At 37.9% G+C, this 19,804-nt stretch overlaps 1 protein-coding gene across 4 annotated transcripts in view; it reads left to right on the top strand.

The window, feature by feature from the left end:
* The first annotated feature begins 3,176 nt into the window (after window positions 1-3,176).
* LOC106066445 (neurofilament heavy polypeptide-like) overlaps window positions 3,177-19,804 on the top strand; it is a 34,076-nt gene continuing 17,448 nt past the window's right edge. Inside the window, exons 1-2 of one of the 4 annotated variants that reach the window (XM_056028810.1) lie at window positions 3,177-4,805; window positions 5,924-6,005. In XM_056028810.1, the coding sequence (XP_055884785.1) occupies window positions 3,382-4,805; window positions 5,924-5,990 (1,491 nt within the window). In that variant the 5' untranslated portion in view covers window positions 3,177-3,381 and the 3' untranslated portion in view covers window positions 5,991-6,005. Of the gene's footprint in view, window positions 4,806-5,923; window positions 6,006-14,313; window positions 15,959-19,804 lie in introns of those variants that run through there. The other 3 variants (XR_008777858.1, XR_008777859.1, XR_001217550.2) reach the window with 3 other exon arrangements.

Below are 19,804 nucleotides of genomic sequence, written 5' to 3'. Positions count from 1 at the left end.
TTCATCAATGGAGTTCGGGGCGAAGCCCCGACGCCAAAAGCGTTTTCTTGCTTTTTTCACTGCAGAAAAGTATTCTCCTGACATTTACAGCTCATTTTTCATCAATGGAGTTCGGGGCGAAGCCCCGCCGCCAAAAGAGTTTTCTTGCATACTTCACTGAAGAAACGTATTCTCCTGACCTAAAACTCATTATTCATACTATTAAAAAAGGACCTTTTGAATAATGTTGTACTTGAAAAATATTCTAATATGAATTTATAGGCCCTTAATACATTGCAAAAAATCCGATTTGTTCCTTGAAAAGATAAGATACCCCACATATTTAGATTTTGGCTTTGAGGATCTCCGCCGAAAAAAAATTATTCGATAAATAATATTCAATAAAATCAAAGTATAAATTGTGAGTTATAGTCCCAAATTTATTTAACTAGAAAAATATCAGATTGAGTAAAGGTTAGAAAAAGGCGACTATGAAAAAATGATTTGGGTTTAGAACTCATCTCAATCGTGACTCTTATACATAAACTCTGTCTGGAAATGGGAGGGGCGGTAGAGTGAAAACGATTAATCCTCGCTCCTTTAATAATTTCTGATAAAGATTGCATTTGGCATTAAAGAATAGGGGTGTGGCGACTCGATATAAGAATTTAATTTATAGTACATATAAATTATATTAGTGAAAGATGTTTTTGTTTTGTAATTTTCTAACTGTAATACAAAAAGAAAAAGTATTGGTTTGTCCGATGGGGGAAAGGCGATTGCATGAATCGCCCCTCCCACCAGGTACAACCCTTTTTCATTTAAATTTTACTAATGATAAAATTTGAGATTAGAGTGTGGTACGACATAATATACAATGAGTTCACATATCAATATGTAGTTTATATTATATAGATATTCAACTAATTTTGTTCACAAACTATGATTCTCCATAAAAATAGGACCGCCCCCCCCCCCACTCAGAGGGCTAGATTGGGGAGGGCAGTACATGCAATTTCCCCCTCCCCAACCTCACCGAAACGGCCAAGATACAAGAAGGCGAGAGACATAATATAAATCTATATATTAATTCAACTAATTTTGTTCAAAAACTATGATTTCTCCATTAAAGTAGGACCGCCACCCCCCTCAAAAGGTTTAGGTGGGAAGGGTAGTAGAGATAAATTGGCAAACAGGGAACGACATAATACAAAGATCGGTTAAAATATCAATAACAAGTTTTAATCACATAGATATTTACTTGATTCTGTTAGCAAGCTGTGATTTCTACAAAGAAATTGGACCGCCCCCCCCACTCGAAAGTTTATGGGGGGGGGGCGGGATTGATACCATCGCCCCCTCCCGACCCCACCAAATCGGCCAACATACTAGAGGGGGGGGCGAAATAATCTAAAAATAGGCTGAAATATAAATAATTAGTATATATTATTAACATAAGTAATGAATTCGTATACAAATTGTGTGAATTCTATACTAAAATTCGTCCGCCCCCCCTTCGGGGGGGGGGGGGTCGGCCGAGTGGGGGGGGCGATCGCCCCTACCGCCCCCCCCCCTGGATCCGCCAGTGCATAGCAGCGACAATCGTAAACCTTTACGAAAATTATGCCACGTATTTCAGTGAGAGAAGCGGCCTATTCGACACATTGACACTATTAGATGGATCACATGATCGACATGTGTCCCTCTTCGGCTTACAAAATATCTGGTCACTTTAAGAATACTGGATCCAGAGATCTAGTTTGTGAATGGCTTATTGATACATATTAATAATAATAATAATAAGGCCTGTCTTCGAGTCCGAAGATAAGTGAGGAATGCAGTATTTCCCGTGGGTGCGCAGCCCCAGCTGTGACCTACATATTTTGCCACATCTAGGGCAAGCATAAACATTGTTTGCAGGTGGTCGATTTAGATTTTCTTTTCGCCGTCTGCGTTTGTCCTCGGCAGCAGATTTTCTTTTGGTCTCAAATGTGTATCCCGCGGCCTTCGTAAGTGACCTCCAGTTGTCTCGTTCCGACGCCGCATGCAGCCAGGTGCTCTCTTCTATGTCAGCCAAGGAAAGTTGACGCCTAAGCTGGTCTTTGAAGCGTTTCCGTGGGGCGCCTCTGCTACGTCGACCACCTTTTAGCTCACCAAAAAAGACTGCCTTTGGCATACGTTCGTCTCCCATACGGGACATGTGGCCTGCCCAGCGTAACTGTCGGACCATAAGAAGTCCCTCTATACTGTCCATACCGGCGTTCGCGTTTGTAGTGCGGTCCTGCCACCGTATGTCCATGAAGGAGCGCAAGCATACTAAGAAACATAAATAGACACAATCCTGATGCAGTCCCAGCTCTGATGGGAAGGTCACATCTGTAGAATGGAAGACTTCCGCATCCCTAAACGACTCCTGTATGGCCAATTAAGGGAAGGGCTCAGATAGGTCTCACCAGCCATATGAGAAGGCACAAGACTCCAGTGCAAAGCCCTCAGCCCCCTGGAGGACAAAAGGGGTCATCATCATCTACGAACTATATACTAATAGTCAGACTGATTTCTATGATATTTAAGAGTATGCACAATCTGTTCCTGAACGTCAAGTTACTTGTCATGAATCCAATAATACCAATTCATGTATGTGTGTTCAAGATTAATTAAGAAAAATTATAACGGTCAAACCAGAATTTTCCTCCTGTGAGTTATTAGCTAGTATTTTGTTTCCCCAAAGATATACATAAATTGCTAAATTTCTAGGAAAATCATTACAGCTGTATTTTGAGATTCTTGTCCAGGTTCCATGTTTTACCGATTAACAATTTGCAAGCTGATAAAAGGAATGATTTTCATCTATGGAAAGGTTGATAAGTTAAGTTTTTATAGGTATAATTTCTGTGCACCTTTTAGAATATAGTCTATGCTTTTTTCCAAGACTTTTCGTTTGTTGCCCATTTTTTAAATATATTTAAACGACAACTTTGAAGTTTTATTTGTTTCGTGAATGTCCCAATATTTAAAAGTAAAATATATAGAATCGCTCTTTCTTTTTTTTTTTCATGACGGAACAAATACAACAACAAAAAAATCTTTCCTTTCTTTTTATAACCTCTTTACTTTCGATTGTTTTCCTCTTCCTTCTTACATTGCAATTACTCTCAAACCAAGAACTTTTTAGATCAAAATATATGCACGTCATGATCCTTAGACGTCATTGTTTTATGTGTATATTTCGCCGGGGTTACTAGAAAGGGTTTGTTGCAGGCTTAATTAAATGGCTGATTTTTAACATCAATAATCAGCAAAATAAAGGTAAATATCTAAACAAAATTATGAAAGTTAGTTCTTAAAGTTGGTAACCTTTTAAATTAATATAGATAAGTAACACAAAACCGCAATAAGAAAATGATGAAACCTAAAAACATTTCCGACGATCAGCCTGATCATCAGGAAGAAGAGCTCGAGCTTGTGGAGTGTGCATATGCTCCAAGCATTGAGCCATTCCTCCCATCGCCATTCCAAGAACCGTATAAACTTCAACCAGATTTTTTATCCGAAGAAGGTGAATGCCCACCTTGTGAGCCTTGTGTACCATGTGATTGTGATAAAGAACCGGTGCCCGCGCCAGAAGAACCTCCAGCTGAAGCAGCCCCTGCAGAAGAACCTGCAGCTGAAGCAGCCCCTGCAGAAGAACCTGCAGCTGAAGAAGCCCCTGCAGAAGAACCTGCAGCTGAAGAAGCCCCGGCAGAAGAACCTGCAGCTGAAGAAGCCCCTGCAGAAGAACCTGCAGCTGAAGAAGCCCCTGCAGAAGAACCTGCAGCTCAAGAAGCCCCTGCAGAAGAACCTGCAGCTGAAGAAGCCCCGGCAGAAGAAGCCCCAGCAGCTGAAGCCTCAGAAGAAGCCCCCGCAGAACCCCCAGCAGAAGAAGTTCCTGAATCTGGACAAGAAATAGCAATTCAGGAACCTGCAGATAAGGAAGAACCTAAAGATACTGAAGTAACTGAAGAAGGAGAAAAGAAAGAAGAAACGGAAGAGAAAAAAAAGCCATTTTGCAAAGATAAAGAAAAAGAAAAGAAAAGAGAAGAAGAAAGAAAGCAGGCTTGCAAAACTAAGGATCAGGCAAAGAAAAAAGAAGAAGAAAAAAAACAAAAAGAGCAAGCAAAGAAAAAGGAAGACGAACGAAAACAACGCTGTAGGGAAAAAGAACTTGAAAAAAAGGGACAAGAAGAAGAAAAGAAAAAGGAAGAAGAAAGCAGTGGAAAAGAACTTGAAAAAAAGGGACAAGATGAAGAAAAGAAAAAATCTGAAGAGGAAAGAAAAGAAAGATGCAAAGAAAAAGAACTGGCGAAAAGGGCACACTCGGAAGAAAAGAGAAAGGAAGAAGAAAGGAAAGAAAGGTGCAAGGAAAAAGAAAAGGAAAAGAAAAAAGAACAGGAAAAGAAAGAAGAAGCTGTTAAAAGTAAGGAAGAAAAAAAGTCGGCTAAAGAATCTGAAAAGAAAAAAGACGACGTGAAATGTGTTGAAAAGAAAAAGGATTTAAAAGGAACAGAAGAGGCCAAAAGTAATAAAGGCTCTGCAAGCAACGCCTCAAAATCTCAAGACGAATGTGAAGACGTCAAGCCGAAGCTAGGAGACGAATGTGAAGAGAAGCCAAAAGAGCGCGACGAGTGTGAAGAAGAAAAACCTAAGCCAGACGAGAATTGTGAAGTGGACTTGGTAGTGGAGGAGAAACCCCCGAGACGTCCATGTCCGGAGCCTTTCTTCCCAGTGTGTAAAGAATACATTCCACCTTGCCAGTCTGAGATCTGTCCTGACGACGAGAAACCCAAGTAAGTCATTTCTCATATTTTATATTGTAATGTATTTCTCCATTTCTATAATAATCAGTATAGTAGTTAACATCTTCAATACTCTATAAGTATTACTATTATATTTTTTTTAATGGCACTTGGGAAAGAGTCTAAAATACAGTCAGAGTGGAGATTGAAAATGCTTTGTTATATAATGAGGATATAGATGATAAACATTCTCTATAATGTGCAACTGATCTTTAGTTTGACCTTTCAACTCCTGCTTAGAGTGACACCATTCGCTCTATTCGTACCATCGTTATGTAGTTGTGAAATAAGTGCAATAAGCTATTGATAGATCTACAATTCTACAATTCTGGCAAGAGAAGCATTGTTCTACTCTACGCCTCTGAGATCTAGATCTCTGTTTTGATTGTAGCCTATGTTTCTAGTAAATAGGATTAAATCTGTTGAAAGCTTAACGTTTCCGCACTTTAAAATGTTTTACAAGATTTCGGACGATCCTTCAGAAATAAAGATTATTACGTCCGCGTATTTTTCGATCTTAATATTTTGTTTTTCTATTTCATTTGGGTCCACCATTTCACTTCGCCTAGGGCCTCGATATTCGCCTTGCCTAGGACCAGTGGCGTAGCAAGGTACCCGTGGGCCCGGGTTCAAGAATGTGTTGATGGGCCCCTATCCCTCCCCTCCCATATGACAAATATTTTATGTGACAAAGAAATTCAGTAGTTTGTATGTATCGGTGCCTGTACTAACAGACATTTCCATGCAGCTCATGAACACAGCTGACAAACAAAATTTAAGACCATGTTTAAGTACCGTTTAGCACAGTGAACATAATGCGCAAGCGGCTACTTTTGTAGAAACAATAGGGGCCTACCCGAAGGCTATATATATGATAAAGTATGTCCACTCATATTGAAAAACCATCATTGCCTAGGTATGGTTAGTAATTTAAAGAAAGATGGCGATAATTTATTACTTAAGAGTATTAGTTCAGTCATTTCTGCAGACTTCTGGTTCTGAAAACCTACAAATGACTCTCTGATTGCAATTTCTTTTGGTAGTCGTTATCGGAGTTCACAAAACATTGTCAGAAAAATATTGCAAATTTAATAAATTGTTTAATTCAGGTTGAGTGCTGTCAACTATGATAGAGTAAATGGCGCAGATTGGATCTCCTTTAGGTATTTAGGATAGAATTGCATTGCCCAACAGGTCGAGGTAAAGGGTTGTGTTTTTTATTTTCTTAAGAAATTGTGTACTGCCCGTTCTCAGTCGTTCATGTTGTCGGTATGTTTGGCAAAATTGTTGATGAAGTGAAGTAATTAGTTGGCTTATCTTTTTTTTTGGACGATACGGTTGGAAAACAAGCAACATTGATGCTGTCTCAGGGTATAAACCCGATTCCATCGAGACCATACGAACGACTTTGCAGTGCACATACCAGAAGACAAAGCAGTCATTCAAGTGAAAGACTTTATTTCACGATAAATTTAATTATTGCTGTATGTTAATTTTGTTTGTTATAAACATCCTCCCCTATTCAGGCACGATAAGTAGCATAAAAGTCAACATCTTTAATTAATGTTTCCCTAAGTAACAAACAGAATACGTTGTATCTTTGGTTTGTTTAATATCTAATTTTAAGTCAAAATTTCTGGAAATAGAAAAACTTTTTTAAAGAGCGGAAAAAAAAAGAAATACTATCAACGGTGGAACCCCTAAATGGTCGTCGGCCCGGGTTCATTGAACCCCTTCGCGCCATGGATGCTACGCCACTGCTTAGGACCTGCAATTACCTAAGGCCGGCCCTAGGCCTTCATGGATAGAAATTTTTTTTCTTAGATCAACGCAATGAGAAATATTAATAACCAGTGACTTGCCGTTACTAATAATAGGCCTCATTAACTCAGTAGAAACGATAAGTACGCCATATATCATATTTTAGTCTCTAGATATATAAATAAGCTCTAGTTTTTCGTCATGGAGTAGGTATCAATCTTTCTATAAATATTAGCTTATAGACTCTCTACATATTGTTTGTTCTACTTTCTATAGGATTACATAGAAGGTTCTATGCTCACTCCCTCTTTCTCTCTCTCTCTCTCTCTCCCTAAATAATTGAAATAATAATAATAATAATAAGGCTCGTCTTCGAGTCCGAAGATTAGTGAGGAATGCAGTATTTCCCGTGGATGCACAGCCCCAGCAGTGACCTACATATTTTACCACATTCAGGGCAAGCATAACCATTGTCTGCAGGTGGTCGATTTAGATTTTCTTTTCGCCGTCTGCGTTTGTCCTCGGCAGCGGATTTTCTTTTGTGGATATACAATAATTGCATTATAGGTAGCCAATATATATATATATAAGTTCTAGTCTCTTACTCTATGCAATAAAACTAAGCATGAAGCTGAAGGGCATGTTGTACAGCATTCGCCTCAAGGGGGTCGCTAACAATAAATTGAGAACCTCTGGTTTCTGCATCAAGCATAACAACATCCAACATTTTCTCATTCTTTAATTGTTGTAGATCGTTATGTATTCAGTCACAGTCTCTAGCTTCTCATCTGCACGCTTTAGAAATAGCTCAAATCCACACACAGGCACTGGTCCTAAAGATAATTTAAAAAATACTCAAACAAAACGAAATAATTAAATTCTAAAATTAAGCAATACATTTTAAGTAGCCATGACACAAAGATCTCCAAAAATAAGTGGATAGCAACCTATTTGATAAGGTAACAGCTAAAATCATACCCAAGACCAAACGTAATTTTTCTATTTAAGCCAACAGTATTGTTTAAAGGATCATTTATGACTTGCAAAACGAATTAACTTTAAAACTCCAAGTGGTGTATGTTGTTTATTTTGGTTTGAATCTATTTTATTTGTACCACCTAATGGGACTACAAACATCACAGAGCTTTCTCAACTACAGACATTTCGGAACACAAACTTTGGTAGCTGCTGTCTACAAATGAGGTCAAATATCAACATTTATTATTAGCCGTCACTTTTAAGCAAACTTCTTTGGCCAATCAATTATAGCACACTTAAGGATAAAATATTCCTTTTCTTGGTCCAATGAAAAAGTATGAGAGGAAATCCCTTCTACCAACTATTATCTATTTATTCCCCAGATCCGACTATTAACTATTTATTCCACCAGATCCGACTATTAGTTATTGATTCTATCAGATCCGACCATTATCTATATATCTATTATGTATGTATCTATTCAGCTGTAGCATGTAAGACTAAAATAGCTATGCTTCCTTCTTAGCCCCAGTTTTCTATACTAGCACTGTAATTATAAACCATCAGCTGGATTACTTTTGTACGATAACCTCGCGAATGTTATGTCTATGTGAAACCTGTTCCTCAGAGCTCCTCAACAAATAGGAATTGTCTTTTGAAAAAAACTTTGACTTCACTGATAAACTTACCATGGCTGCGCAGTGAACAGAAATGGGAGGGTGACATTCTTCTCAATTTACAATCCGAATGTCATGCATGGAGGTCACGTGTGATTGCGTTAATGTTGGAAAACTGATAAAAATGTGAAATATGAAACTAAATATGGTCGCTTTACAGCCTATTCAAGCTTTCATCTATGGCGGGAGACCTTTGATTCGCTTTTTGTGTTTGGTGTCTCCGGTGTACAGAATAAAGTCAGTTAGGATTTCAAAAAGTTAGGCAATGATTTCTGTGCACTTTTTAGCTGTGAAGAATCGTTCTTCCGTTTGTATCTCAATTTAGAATCCTTGATCGTGTTTAGTTTACCGCGAAAAATCCCTGATTATCGTCTGACATTTCAGCACATCAAATCCTAAATTTTAACGTTTACTGCGTTTTGTTTTTTTTTTTAAATAAGTATTTCGTTGTTCTCTTCTGTAGACCTTTGTTCTGCTTTCTGTCCTCATTTGGGAGTACTATTATCTGGTAACCCTAAGCATGCAGCAAATTGTTCTAAGTAGCTAATTGTCGACCATGTAGCCTCTAGGGGGCCGGATTGAAGTATGTGGAGACCTGGGAAAGAATGTTTGTGGTGGACTGACACTTTTGCGAAAGCTTTAATTTTAAAAAATACTATCTAAAAGCATGTCATATTATTAAAGAAAGAGTACTTGTAAATTACATCAGTGGCGTAGCTAGGGTGGGGGGGGGGTGGACAAATTCAAAATAGAGGAGCCCCCTAATAAATGTCCTAAATTTTCTTTTACATTAATTATTAAATATTACCCCACTGTTATGTATTTTGCTATTCACGTGGAGTTACAAATGCTGCACAGAAAGCACGACGTGAGGCGAAACGAATTGTGATTTGTCACTTGTGTATTATATCGCCAATAAACAACGGTATTATTCAATAAACGAGTCTTACTGTTCCCATTGGAATTTAGACATATATTTATTCAATACATTATCTCGTGTAGGCTAATGATGTCGAATAACAAAACGTAGGAGGCCCTAAAATGGTCAATCTCGCGGGCCCCCAAATCCCTTGATACGCCACTGAATTACATTTAATTTTCCTTCGTTAAGAAAAATAAAACTAATTAATATTGCATATTTTAGTATAAAAAAAAGAACATTTTTAGGGCTTTACGCAATGCCGTAAATCTGGAGCTACTGTTGTAGCCTATATTACGAGCGCACTATATGCAGACACATTTTAACCATGACAGTGTTGCCAACTGTAGAGTTACAGTATTGTCGGTAAAATCAAATAAGATACAGTAGAACTGCTGACCCGTCGAATTATTGATATTTTCTCTATTGTGGAGGCCCCTGGGCAGTAGCCCCTCCTGCCCTCTCTTAAATCCGGCCCTATAGGTACAAATTGTTAGAAGCAGCTAGATCCATATATCGTAAAATAAATGAACGTAAGCTGTGGTACAAGAAAAAGATGGTATTTGTCTAGATTGGGTGTCACATAGATGTGAACATTGTCAATCGTAGTATTCTTTACAGTCTCAACCCTCAAACAGTAAGAAACAAATAATAGAATCTTTCGACACTTCCAGCGTTATCACACATTCAAGCTGAAAAAAAAGGGATTTATTTTTATTTGTTTGCTATCGAATATGGGAAATAACTTGTAAATGATAAATGATTGGTATAGTTTTTAGGACGGAGTTCTTCCCCTTTAGATAAGCTTTGTTTTTAAATAAGGATTTAACAAATTGTGCTTTTTTTTTTTTTTCATTTCTGTATAGAAAAAGCTCATTCTTTTATTCTGCATTAATAAATGTCTCACTAGTTTTAGTTGAGAAGGCGTTTACATTCGCTGTGAGCTGCTCAGTGAGTGACTGTAGTATTATAAAAATAATGGTACTAAGTGTTATGTGTGCCTGCTTGTATTGGCTGAAAATATTCTGATGCAACCATGAGTAAGACCATTACAGATGAGTGTTTCAATGAATGATGAAAGTCAGTTGAAATTAAAAATCAAGTCGGAGACGGAAAACAAGTGTGTTTATAGTTGACAAACAAAAAGTTTTGATTGAACTATATCGCTCGACCTCTTGTTATTTCATTCCAAAACTTATATCAACTTACTGTCTGTTTGGTACAAAGTCTGTACTCCACACCCGTCCTCGGAGTAAGTTGAAACTTTACACAATTATTTATTGACATAGACATCAATCAATGAATTTGTCAATTAGTCAACTAATGACTGGTAACTAGTTTTATTTTGTTGGATACCAATAAAGTAAATTAATTCTTCAGTACTGACAGATACGGCTAATTATGTAGAGTTTCGTCCCCTTAGATAATGGAACACCTTATTTCTCCCACTCATTCTCGGATCAAGTTGAAACTGTTATTTATTGTACCTAACAGAATGTAAGACAGTTTAAAAGTAAACTAATTAGCAAAATAGTTTGGCAAAAGTAAAGGCTGTAGGTCGTTGTGCTGGCCACATGACACCTCGTAAAGAGCAGGCCACATAAACAGATGACTTTTACATCATCTGCCCTATAGACCACAAGGTCTGAAAGAAAAAAAAATTGCTTTATATCAAATAAGGAAAATAAATTCTACATTATTGAGGGATATAGTTTAAATGTGAAGTTCTTTCCCTTAGATAAGCTTTTGTTTTTTAAGCAAGAATTTTTTAAATATTTTGCTTGTTTCATTCTCTATTTCCTTTTATCCCCCTCATCGTCTGTGAAAGTATCAATAGCTGCACCAGTAACACTGCACAAGCAGCATTGAACCTGTAACACTGCACCAGCAGCAATGAACCTGTAACACTGCACCAGTAACACTGCACCAGTAACATTGAACCTGCAACACTGCACCAGCAGCATTGAACCTGTAACACTGCACCAGTAACACTGCACCAGCAACACTGCACCAGTAACATTGAACCTGTAACACTGCACCAGTAACATTGAACCTGCAACACTGCACCAGTAACATTGAACCTGCAACACTGCACCAGTAACATTGAACCTGTAACACTGCACCAGTAACATTGAACCTGTAACACTGCACCAGTAACACTGCACCAGTAACATTGAACCTGCAACACTGCACCAGTAACATTGAACCTGCAACACTGCACCAGTAACATTGAACCTGCAACACTGCACCAGTAACATTGAACCTGCAACACTGCACCAGTAACATTGAACCTGTAACACTGCACCAGTAACATTGAACCTGCAACACTGCACCAGTAACATTGAACCTGTAACACTGCACCAGCAGCAATGAACCTGTAACACTGCACCAGTAACACTGCACCAGTAACATTGAACCTGCAACACTGCACCAGCAGCATTGAACCTGTAACACTGCACCAGTAACACTGCACCAGTAACATTAAACCTGCAACACTGCACCAGCAGCATTGAACCTGTAACACTGCACCAGCAGCAATGAACCTGTAACACTGCACCAGTAACACTGCACCAGTAACATTGAACCTGCAACACTGCACCAGCAGCATTGAACCTGTAACACTGCACCAGCAGCATTGAACCTGTAACACTGCACCAGTAACATTGAACCTGCAACACTGCACCAGCAGCATTGAACCTGTAACACTGCACCAGTAACACTGCACCAGCAGCATTGAACCTGTAACACTGCACCAGTAACACTGCACCAGTAACACTGCACCAGCAGCATTGAACCTGTAACACTGCACCAGTAACACTGCACCAGTAACACTGCACCAGCAGCATTGAACCTGTAACACTGCACCAGTAACACTGCACCAGCAGCATTGAACCTGTAACACTGCACCAGTAACACTGCACCAGCAGCATTGAACCTGTAACACTGCACCAGTAACACTGCACCAGTAACACTGCACCAGCAGCATTGAACCTGTAACACTGCACCAGTAACACTGCACCAGCAGCATTGAACCTGTAACACTGCACCAGTAACACTGCACCAGCAGCATTGAACCTGTAACACTGCACCAGTAACACTGCACCAGTAACATTGAACCTGTAACACTGCCCCAGTAACATTGCACATGTAACACAGCACCTGTAAAACTCCCCTGTAACATTGCAACAGTAAAACTGCACAAGTAAAACCTCAACATTTTACTTTACACTGCACCAGTAACCCTGCACTAGTAACACTGCACCATTAACACTACTCCGGTAACCCTGCAACTGTAACACTGCACCATTAACACTGCTCCGGTAACCCTGCAACTGTAACACTGCACCAGTAACGCCGCTACATTAACATCGCACCAGTAATCAGTTATACTGCACCAGTAACACCGCAACATTAATACTACATAAGTAATCAGTTACACTGTACCAGAAACACTGCACCAGTGGGTCTGCACCACTAACGCAACATTATCACTGTATCAGTAATCAGTAACACTGCACCAGTAACCAGTCACCTGTAACACTGCACCAGTAAAACCGCCTAAATTGTGCCGATGTGCCTAAACTCAAAACTCAAACCCAGTAAAACCGCAATATTATCACTGCATTAGTAATCAGTTACACAGCAACAGTATAACACTGCAACAGTAACATTGCTGCAGTAATCAATTACACTGCACCGGCTATACTGTACCCGTAAAATTGTATTAGTAGCACTGTACTAATAGCCATTACTAACTTTATTTGAACAGTAAAATGTTTAATGAAACTAGCTTAGTAATACATTTACTGACACGAGAGTACTAATTATTGTTTTTAGAGTAGATTAGTTTTAAAAAATGGACACAGCATGACCTGAATAGTTTTTTGGACAAGAAAATTTAGATTTAGAGCTTGCAGCAGTGTTTCTCAAACGTTTACTATTGGCGCTCCTCCAAAGGATAGAAATCGTTCGCTCCCCCCCCCCCTTCCTTGACCATCGTTTGGAGCGCTGTAACCTGCTCCCGATATAGGGTATGGTAGAATTTTAAGAATATAGTAAAAAGGAAAAGAAATTTAAAGACATACATTTATAATACAATTGTCCGGTTTTTCTGTGCATATTTATATATTTATCATATGTTTGGAATCCCTCTTTACGTAGGCCTAAAGAATGATCATTAAAACTTGTTCTTTTATTCCCTTTTTTTTTCACTGTTAAGCAGATATTTGTTTACTGTATACTAGAAAAAAAAAACAAGATGTTTATTAGTTTTTGTTGTTGTTGTTTTTGAGATATTTAGCATTTCCCTGCGTTGTACTCTTTAGAAATGAATTGTTCTGACGAATATTAAGCAATTGTTCTCATCCTATGAAGAGTGCATGTAAAAAAAAAGGCAATAAAAAGGGATGGTGAGAAGGTTTTAGACCAGCAAGGTGTCAAATTAAGAAGGTTTTTAAGCAGGAGGCCACACTGGCCTATGGTATTCGTCGTAAGATCATCTTCGTGTTAAGTAAGGCTTTTTTGTTGCGGACTTTTTACGCAAGTCAACCTAACGATGTTTTGATATATCCTCCTCAAAACGTCTCTAGATCTATTTGCCTAAGTCTTTTTATCACGTCAGAATGGCACGTGCCAAGTCCTCGTTCTGTTGAAGTCTGTCACTCTTTAGCGTGACCAAAACAAGCTTGATACAAGACATGTTGCTTAACATAGGGGTGCCTAACCTACGGCCAGCAGCCGTATCCGACCCTTACGGCAGTGCTATATGACTCCTTGAAACTTTTTGACACGCACAGTTTAAAAGATTAAAGAGAATAAAATGGGATAAACAATTATGATCAAGCATTTCACAGATGTATGTGCGTTACATGTTACTTGAATGTTTCAATACTTCAGCATCGGCCTTTGCCGCCCCATTATTAATTTGACTTTGTCCTGCGCACATGTTGCTATGATAAAGTCGCTATAGACACCAGTTGAAAGCTTTTCTGAAGCGCAGAATGCAGAAAAAAATGCTTCGCGTTGGGGAGCCACGCACTAATCTGCTGGAAAAGTTTCACAAAAGTTTCACAGACCTGCTTGCTAGATAAGGGAGGTGGATGTTCATTTGCGAAGTAGAAATTGCTGGTCTCATTTTTTAATATGTATAATACTCTCGAAGGAAAGTTGTAAGGGAAATGCGCACACGTCATGAAATGCAGACGTCATAGTTTTTTGTGCACATTTTGCCGACATTGACTTAAAAGGCTTCTAGCAGGATCTTCATAGGGTTTCGTTAATAACATCATTAAATAGGTGAATATTAGGAAAGAATAACTGGATCTAGGTGTTGTTCTAAAAACGTTTCTTTGCAGGTTAGTCAGTATAACTAGATTAGAGTTAGAGCTCTAAATCTAGTTTACTTTTTAAAAACTTTCTAGATCTGAAATTGCTGTTAGTAGATCTAGTGTTAGCCTACAGGCTAGATCTAGAATCTAGTAGTAGTAGATTAGATATCATAATATCTAGATCTAGTCTAGACGTATTCTAGTTTCTAGATCTACTCGGTTAACTGTGTAAATAATGTCAGAATTAACTGCCCCTGAGAACACGTACATTGTTCAAGACGAACAGCTTGAATGCCAAAATGAAAGTTCCAATAATGACAATGAAGCTGTAAAAAAAAGAAAAGAAAAAGAAGAAAGATGTAGAGAAAAAGAAGAAAAGAAAAAGGGAGACCAGAGAGCGAAAGAAGATAAAGAAAGACAAGAAAGATGTAGGGAAAAAGAAGAAAAGAAAAAGGAAGACCAGAGAGCGAAAGAAGATAAAGAAAGACAAGAAAGATGTAGGGAAAAAGAAGAAAAGAAAAAGGAAGACCAGAGAGCGAAAGAAGATAAAGAAAGACAAGAAAGATGTAGGGAAAAAGAAGAAAAGAAAAAGGAAGAACAGCGAGCAAAAGAAGAGAAAGAAAGACAAGAAAGATGTAGGGAAAAAGAAGAAAAGAAAAAGGAAGAACAGCGAGCAAAAGAAGAGAAAGAAAGACAAGAAAGATGTAGGGAAAAAGAAGAAAAGAAAAAGGAAGAACAACGCGCAAAAGAAGAGAAAGAAAGACAAGAAAGTAATAGAGAAAAAGAAGAAGAAAAGAAAAAAGAAGAGAAAAGAGAGAAAGATGAGAAATGTATGAGCGAAAAACAGAAAAAAGAAAAAAGAGATGCTGAAAAAAAGAAAAGTAGAGAAGATAGAAAATCGGCCAAAGATTCTCCGAAGCAAAGCAGAGCAGCAAAGCAGCAAGACGAGTGTGAAGAAAAGCCAATAAAGAAGGATGAATGCGAAGAGCAGCCTCCTGCTGATGACAAATGCGAAGAGCTGCCTCCTGCTGATGACGAATGTGAAGAATATCCTCCAGGAGACGCCAAGGAGTCGAAATCTTACGATGAAGACGAATGTGCAGACTTGAGACCCAGTGTAGATGATGAGTGTGAAGAGTCTGCAGGTTCTGAAGCGCCAATAAAGGAAGGTGAAGAGTCCCCGGAAGTATTAGACGAAGAGTGTGAAGAGAAACCTAAAGATGAATCTGCAGAAGAGAAAGCTCCAAATGATGATGAGTGTGAAGAAAAGCCTCCTGCTGAGGGAGAAAAGCCTCAGGATGACGAGTGTGAAGAAATCAAAGACGAGTGCGATGAAGTTTTTGCGGATGATGAATGTGCAGATTTTTCGAATGTGGAAGATGAATGTGGAGAGAAACCACAAAGGCGTCCATGTCCTGAACCTTTAAGACCTGTGTGCAAATAGTCCCAATATGAATCCGAACCACTCAAAAATAATTCTAAGTAAGTATTCTTTTTATATAATACTATTAAGGCTAGTATTTTGGATCTTGCATGTAGCTTTCTTTCTGGTTTCTTTTATTTTAATTCCACCCACTGACAGATATATTAACTGAAATGTTTCTGATTTTATAGGTTGTTTGTGCATAATATTAGAATTATAAAAGTGACATTATTATATTATATATGATCTAAGCTATATAAAAAGAAATCTCCGGTACATGTCATTACAGTGCTGTCTTATTGCGCTCAACTTGCCCCACAAACTAATGATGGTGGTCAGCCATCCATTGAATCTGATCTAAACCAGGAATTTGAAGACAAACACAGCGCTCATTGGAGGCACAACAACATTCAACGATTTTTGACATTTCTTGAGGCTTCTTATACCCTGTCAAATGTGACCATCCTACTCATAGATGTGCATTTCTATTTGACTATCACGTATAGCTCTTCTACAATTTATAATGGGTGATAGTCATATGGCTTCCGATCAATTAAAATTCTAGTTCGTCTTTAATTGTGCGTCTGATCAAATGAGCAAAGGAGTGAAATAGCCACAGATATCAATCTAGTGCTACAGCATGCGCTATCTTTCTACCACTTTCTTTCTCTCTCTGTTTCACCTCTCCCACCAAAACAAAAACATCGTGGAGACACAAAGGTTATGTTAAGTGAACTAGGCATATAATTGATTTAGATACATTTATTTTACCAAATAGTTTCAATTTATTTACACGTCGTGTTTTGTTAAAATTATTGATTGGTGTGAGTACATTAAAAGCGAGAAAAAAAGTATGACATTGGTCAACTGAAGACAATTTTAGTCTACTTATGTTATGTTCTAGGTCACGAATGAATTTTTACAAAGCTTATATGAACTCACTCTATCTGTCTGTTTGTCTGGTAAATTTTTTGTACACGTTATTTCTTTCACACCCAATCTCAGATCAAGTTAAAATTTTTACACAATTATTTCTTATACATGACAAAACATTAATCAATTAATCAATCAAATCAATTATTGGGAATTATTTTGTTTGGTATCGAACAAGGAAAAGAAATTGTACTTAACATATATAGCAATATACGTTGAATTAGTCCTCTTCATACTTTGTGTTGAAAATAAGGTAGTCGATTAAAAGTTTGAAACTAACAATAATAAGGCTAGCCTTCGAGTCCGTAGATTAATGAGGAATGCAGTATCTCCCGTGGATACGCAGACCCTGATCATAACCATTGTCCGCCGGTGGTGGATTTAGATTTTCTTTTCGCCGGCTAGGTCTGTCCTCGGCAGGTGATTTTCTTTTGGTCTTAACTGTGTATCCTGCGGCCTTTGTAGATGACCTCCATATGTGTCGTTCTGAAGCCGCATGCAACCAGGTGCTCTCTTCTATCTAAATTATTAAATTTTCACTACCTTTACTATTTTAACTGTGAATCACTAGCGGATCCAGAACTTTGTAAAAGGGGGGGGGGGGCGATTTTTTTCCAAACCCTAACCCTAACGTCCAGTGCAGCTAATTATTCATCTAATTCAAAAAGGACCTTTTGGAAATGTTTTACTTGAAAAATATTGTAATATGAACTTATAGGCCCTTACTACATTGCGAATACAACCGATTTGTTCCTTGAAAAGCTAAGATACCACACATATTTGAATTAAGGCTTTGAGGATCGCCGCCGAAAAAAAATTATCCCCCAAAAATAAAACAGCCATGTTGAGGCCTTTCTCTTGACAGCTAGGGAGTTTGGGGGAGCGCTGTAAGCTCCCCCATTTCTTCGCCCCGACTTCAAAAGCGTTTTCATGTATTCTTCATTGCAGAAATGCATTCTCCTGACATCTACAGCTCATAATTTATCCTATTAAAAAGGGACCTTTTTGAGAAATTAAGTGAACCAATTAGATTCTTCTCTAATTTTTTTTTTTCATTTTTAGGATTTAAATGTATGTTTGCTATAGTGAGTTATAGTCCCAATTTTTTTTAAACAACAACAATATCAGCATGAGTAAAGGTTGGAAAAATATGACTAGGAAAATAATATTTGGGTTAAGAACTCGTCTAAATTGTTAATCTTATAATGAAAACTTTCGTATGAATTCTAAATTTTCAACAAAAAAAAGGTATCTCTTAAAATAACTAAGATAAATTCGTGTGCAATTACGCAAACTGTGTCGCCATATTTGACATTTCTGTTTTAAAACGTCATGTTTTCGTCTCGAAAGGGGAGGGGGCGATAGAGTGAAAACGTTAATCCTTGCTCTTTTTTATAATTTCTGCTATTGATTGTGTTTGGCATTAAAGAATAAGGGGTCGGGTGACTCGATAAAAGAATTTAATTTATAGCATATATAAATTATATTAGTGACTTTAATTGTAATTTCTTAATTAACTAAAATACAAAAAGAAAATGTTGTGGTTTGTCCGATGATCGGAAGGCGATTGCATGTATTGCCCCTCCCACCTGTTACAACCCTTTTTTATTTTATATTTACTAATGATAAAACTTGAGATCAGAGTATGTGCTCGACCACATCTACAAATGGGTTCAAACATCAATATGTAGCTTATATTATATAGAAATTCAACTAATTTTGTTCACAAACTATGATTTCTCCATAAAAATAGGACCGCCCCCCCCCCCATTCAGAGGGCTAGGGTGGGGAGGGCAGTAGAAGCAATCACCTTTGGAAGGGCAGTAGATGTATTCGCCCCCCCCCCCACCGCTCCTCCAAATCGACTAACAGGGGAACGACATAATATATAATATAATATATATCGGTTTAAAATATCAATAACAAGTTTTACTTATATAGATATTTAATTGATTCCGTTAACAAGCTGTGATTTCTACAAATAAATTGGACCGCCCCCACACTCGAAAGTTTATGGTGGGGGGGGGGCGGGATTGATGCCATCGCCACCTCCCCCTCCCACCAAATCGGCCCTCATACTAGAGAGGGGGGGGCGAAATAATCTAAAAATAGGTTGAAATATAAATAATTAGTATATATTATTAACATAACTAATAAATTCGAATACAAATTGTGTGATTTCTTTACTAAAATTCGTCCTCCCCCCCCACTTGGGGAGGGGGGGGCGATCTCACCTACCGCACCCCCCTGGATCCGCCAGTGCTGTGAATAGACCTTGTTTTTAATAACTTAATTAAATAAAATGTATACCCTTGTGGTATGAAGAAAGAGTAACCTTTTAAGGATTACGGGCACGACATGGACTAAAGTGTGCCGATGTGCCAAAAAACTAAAAAACTCAAATTTAATTTTCATAAGCACTTCGCTGGTAAAGTGGTTAGTGTATTGGATTAAGGAGGTTTGAGCCGTCGAGTTCGAATATAAATCGAACAACTTTTTAAAAATAACATACATTTAAAAAGCGATCACAGTAACCTTCAACCAGATAATCCTTTTCCCAACTTGTCCAGACAAGTGATTGGTTCATAGCGCATAAAGACAGTTAATCTATATTATAAAGTAGAATGTGAGGGGTATGTATGTATGTATGTATGTTACTTATAGACATCAAAACCGCTTGACCAATCTTGATAAAACTAGGCAGGAATGTTCCTTGGGTACCAACTTAGACCTTAGTGAATGTATTGTAGCCCTAAAACAAATGTAAGACCCTCAAAAAAAATAAAGTTGTCCGACTCTATTACAGCTATAGTATTTTATGGATCTAGGCCATGGTTAACAATGTTGACATGAGAAAAGATCGAACGGATTTAGACCTAGATCTAATTTTAAGAAATATACTTTGCGCACATATTTTTTTACTTTGACACATGAAAATACAAAAGAAGATCCATTGATTTCATTATATAATA

This window comes from Biomphalaria glabrata, chromosome 5 (genome assembly GCF_947242115.1).
Source record: "Biomphalaria glabrata chromosome 5, xgBioGlab47.1, whole genome shotgun sequence".
Taxonomy (NCBI): Eukaryota; Metazoa; Mollusca; class Gastropoda; family Planorbidae; genus Biomphalaria; species Biomphalaria glabrata.
The sequence above is the reverse complement of the archived record's forward strand: the minus strand, read 5'-3'. Positions and strand labels throughout refer to the sequence as shown.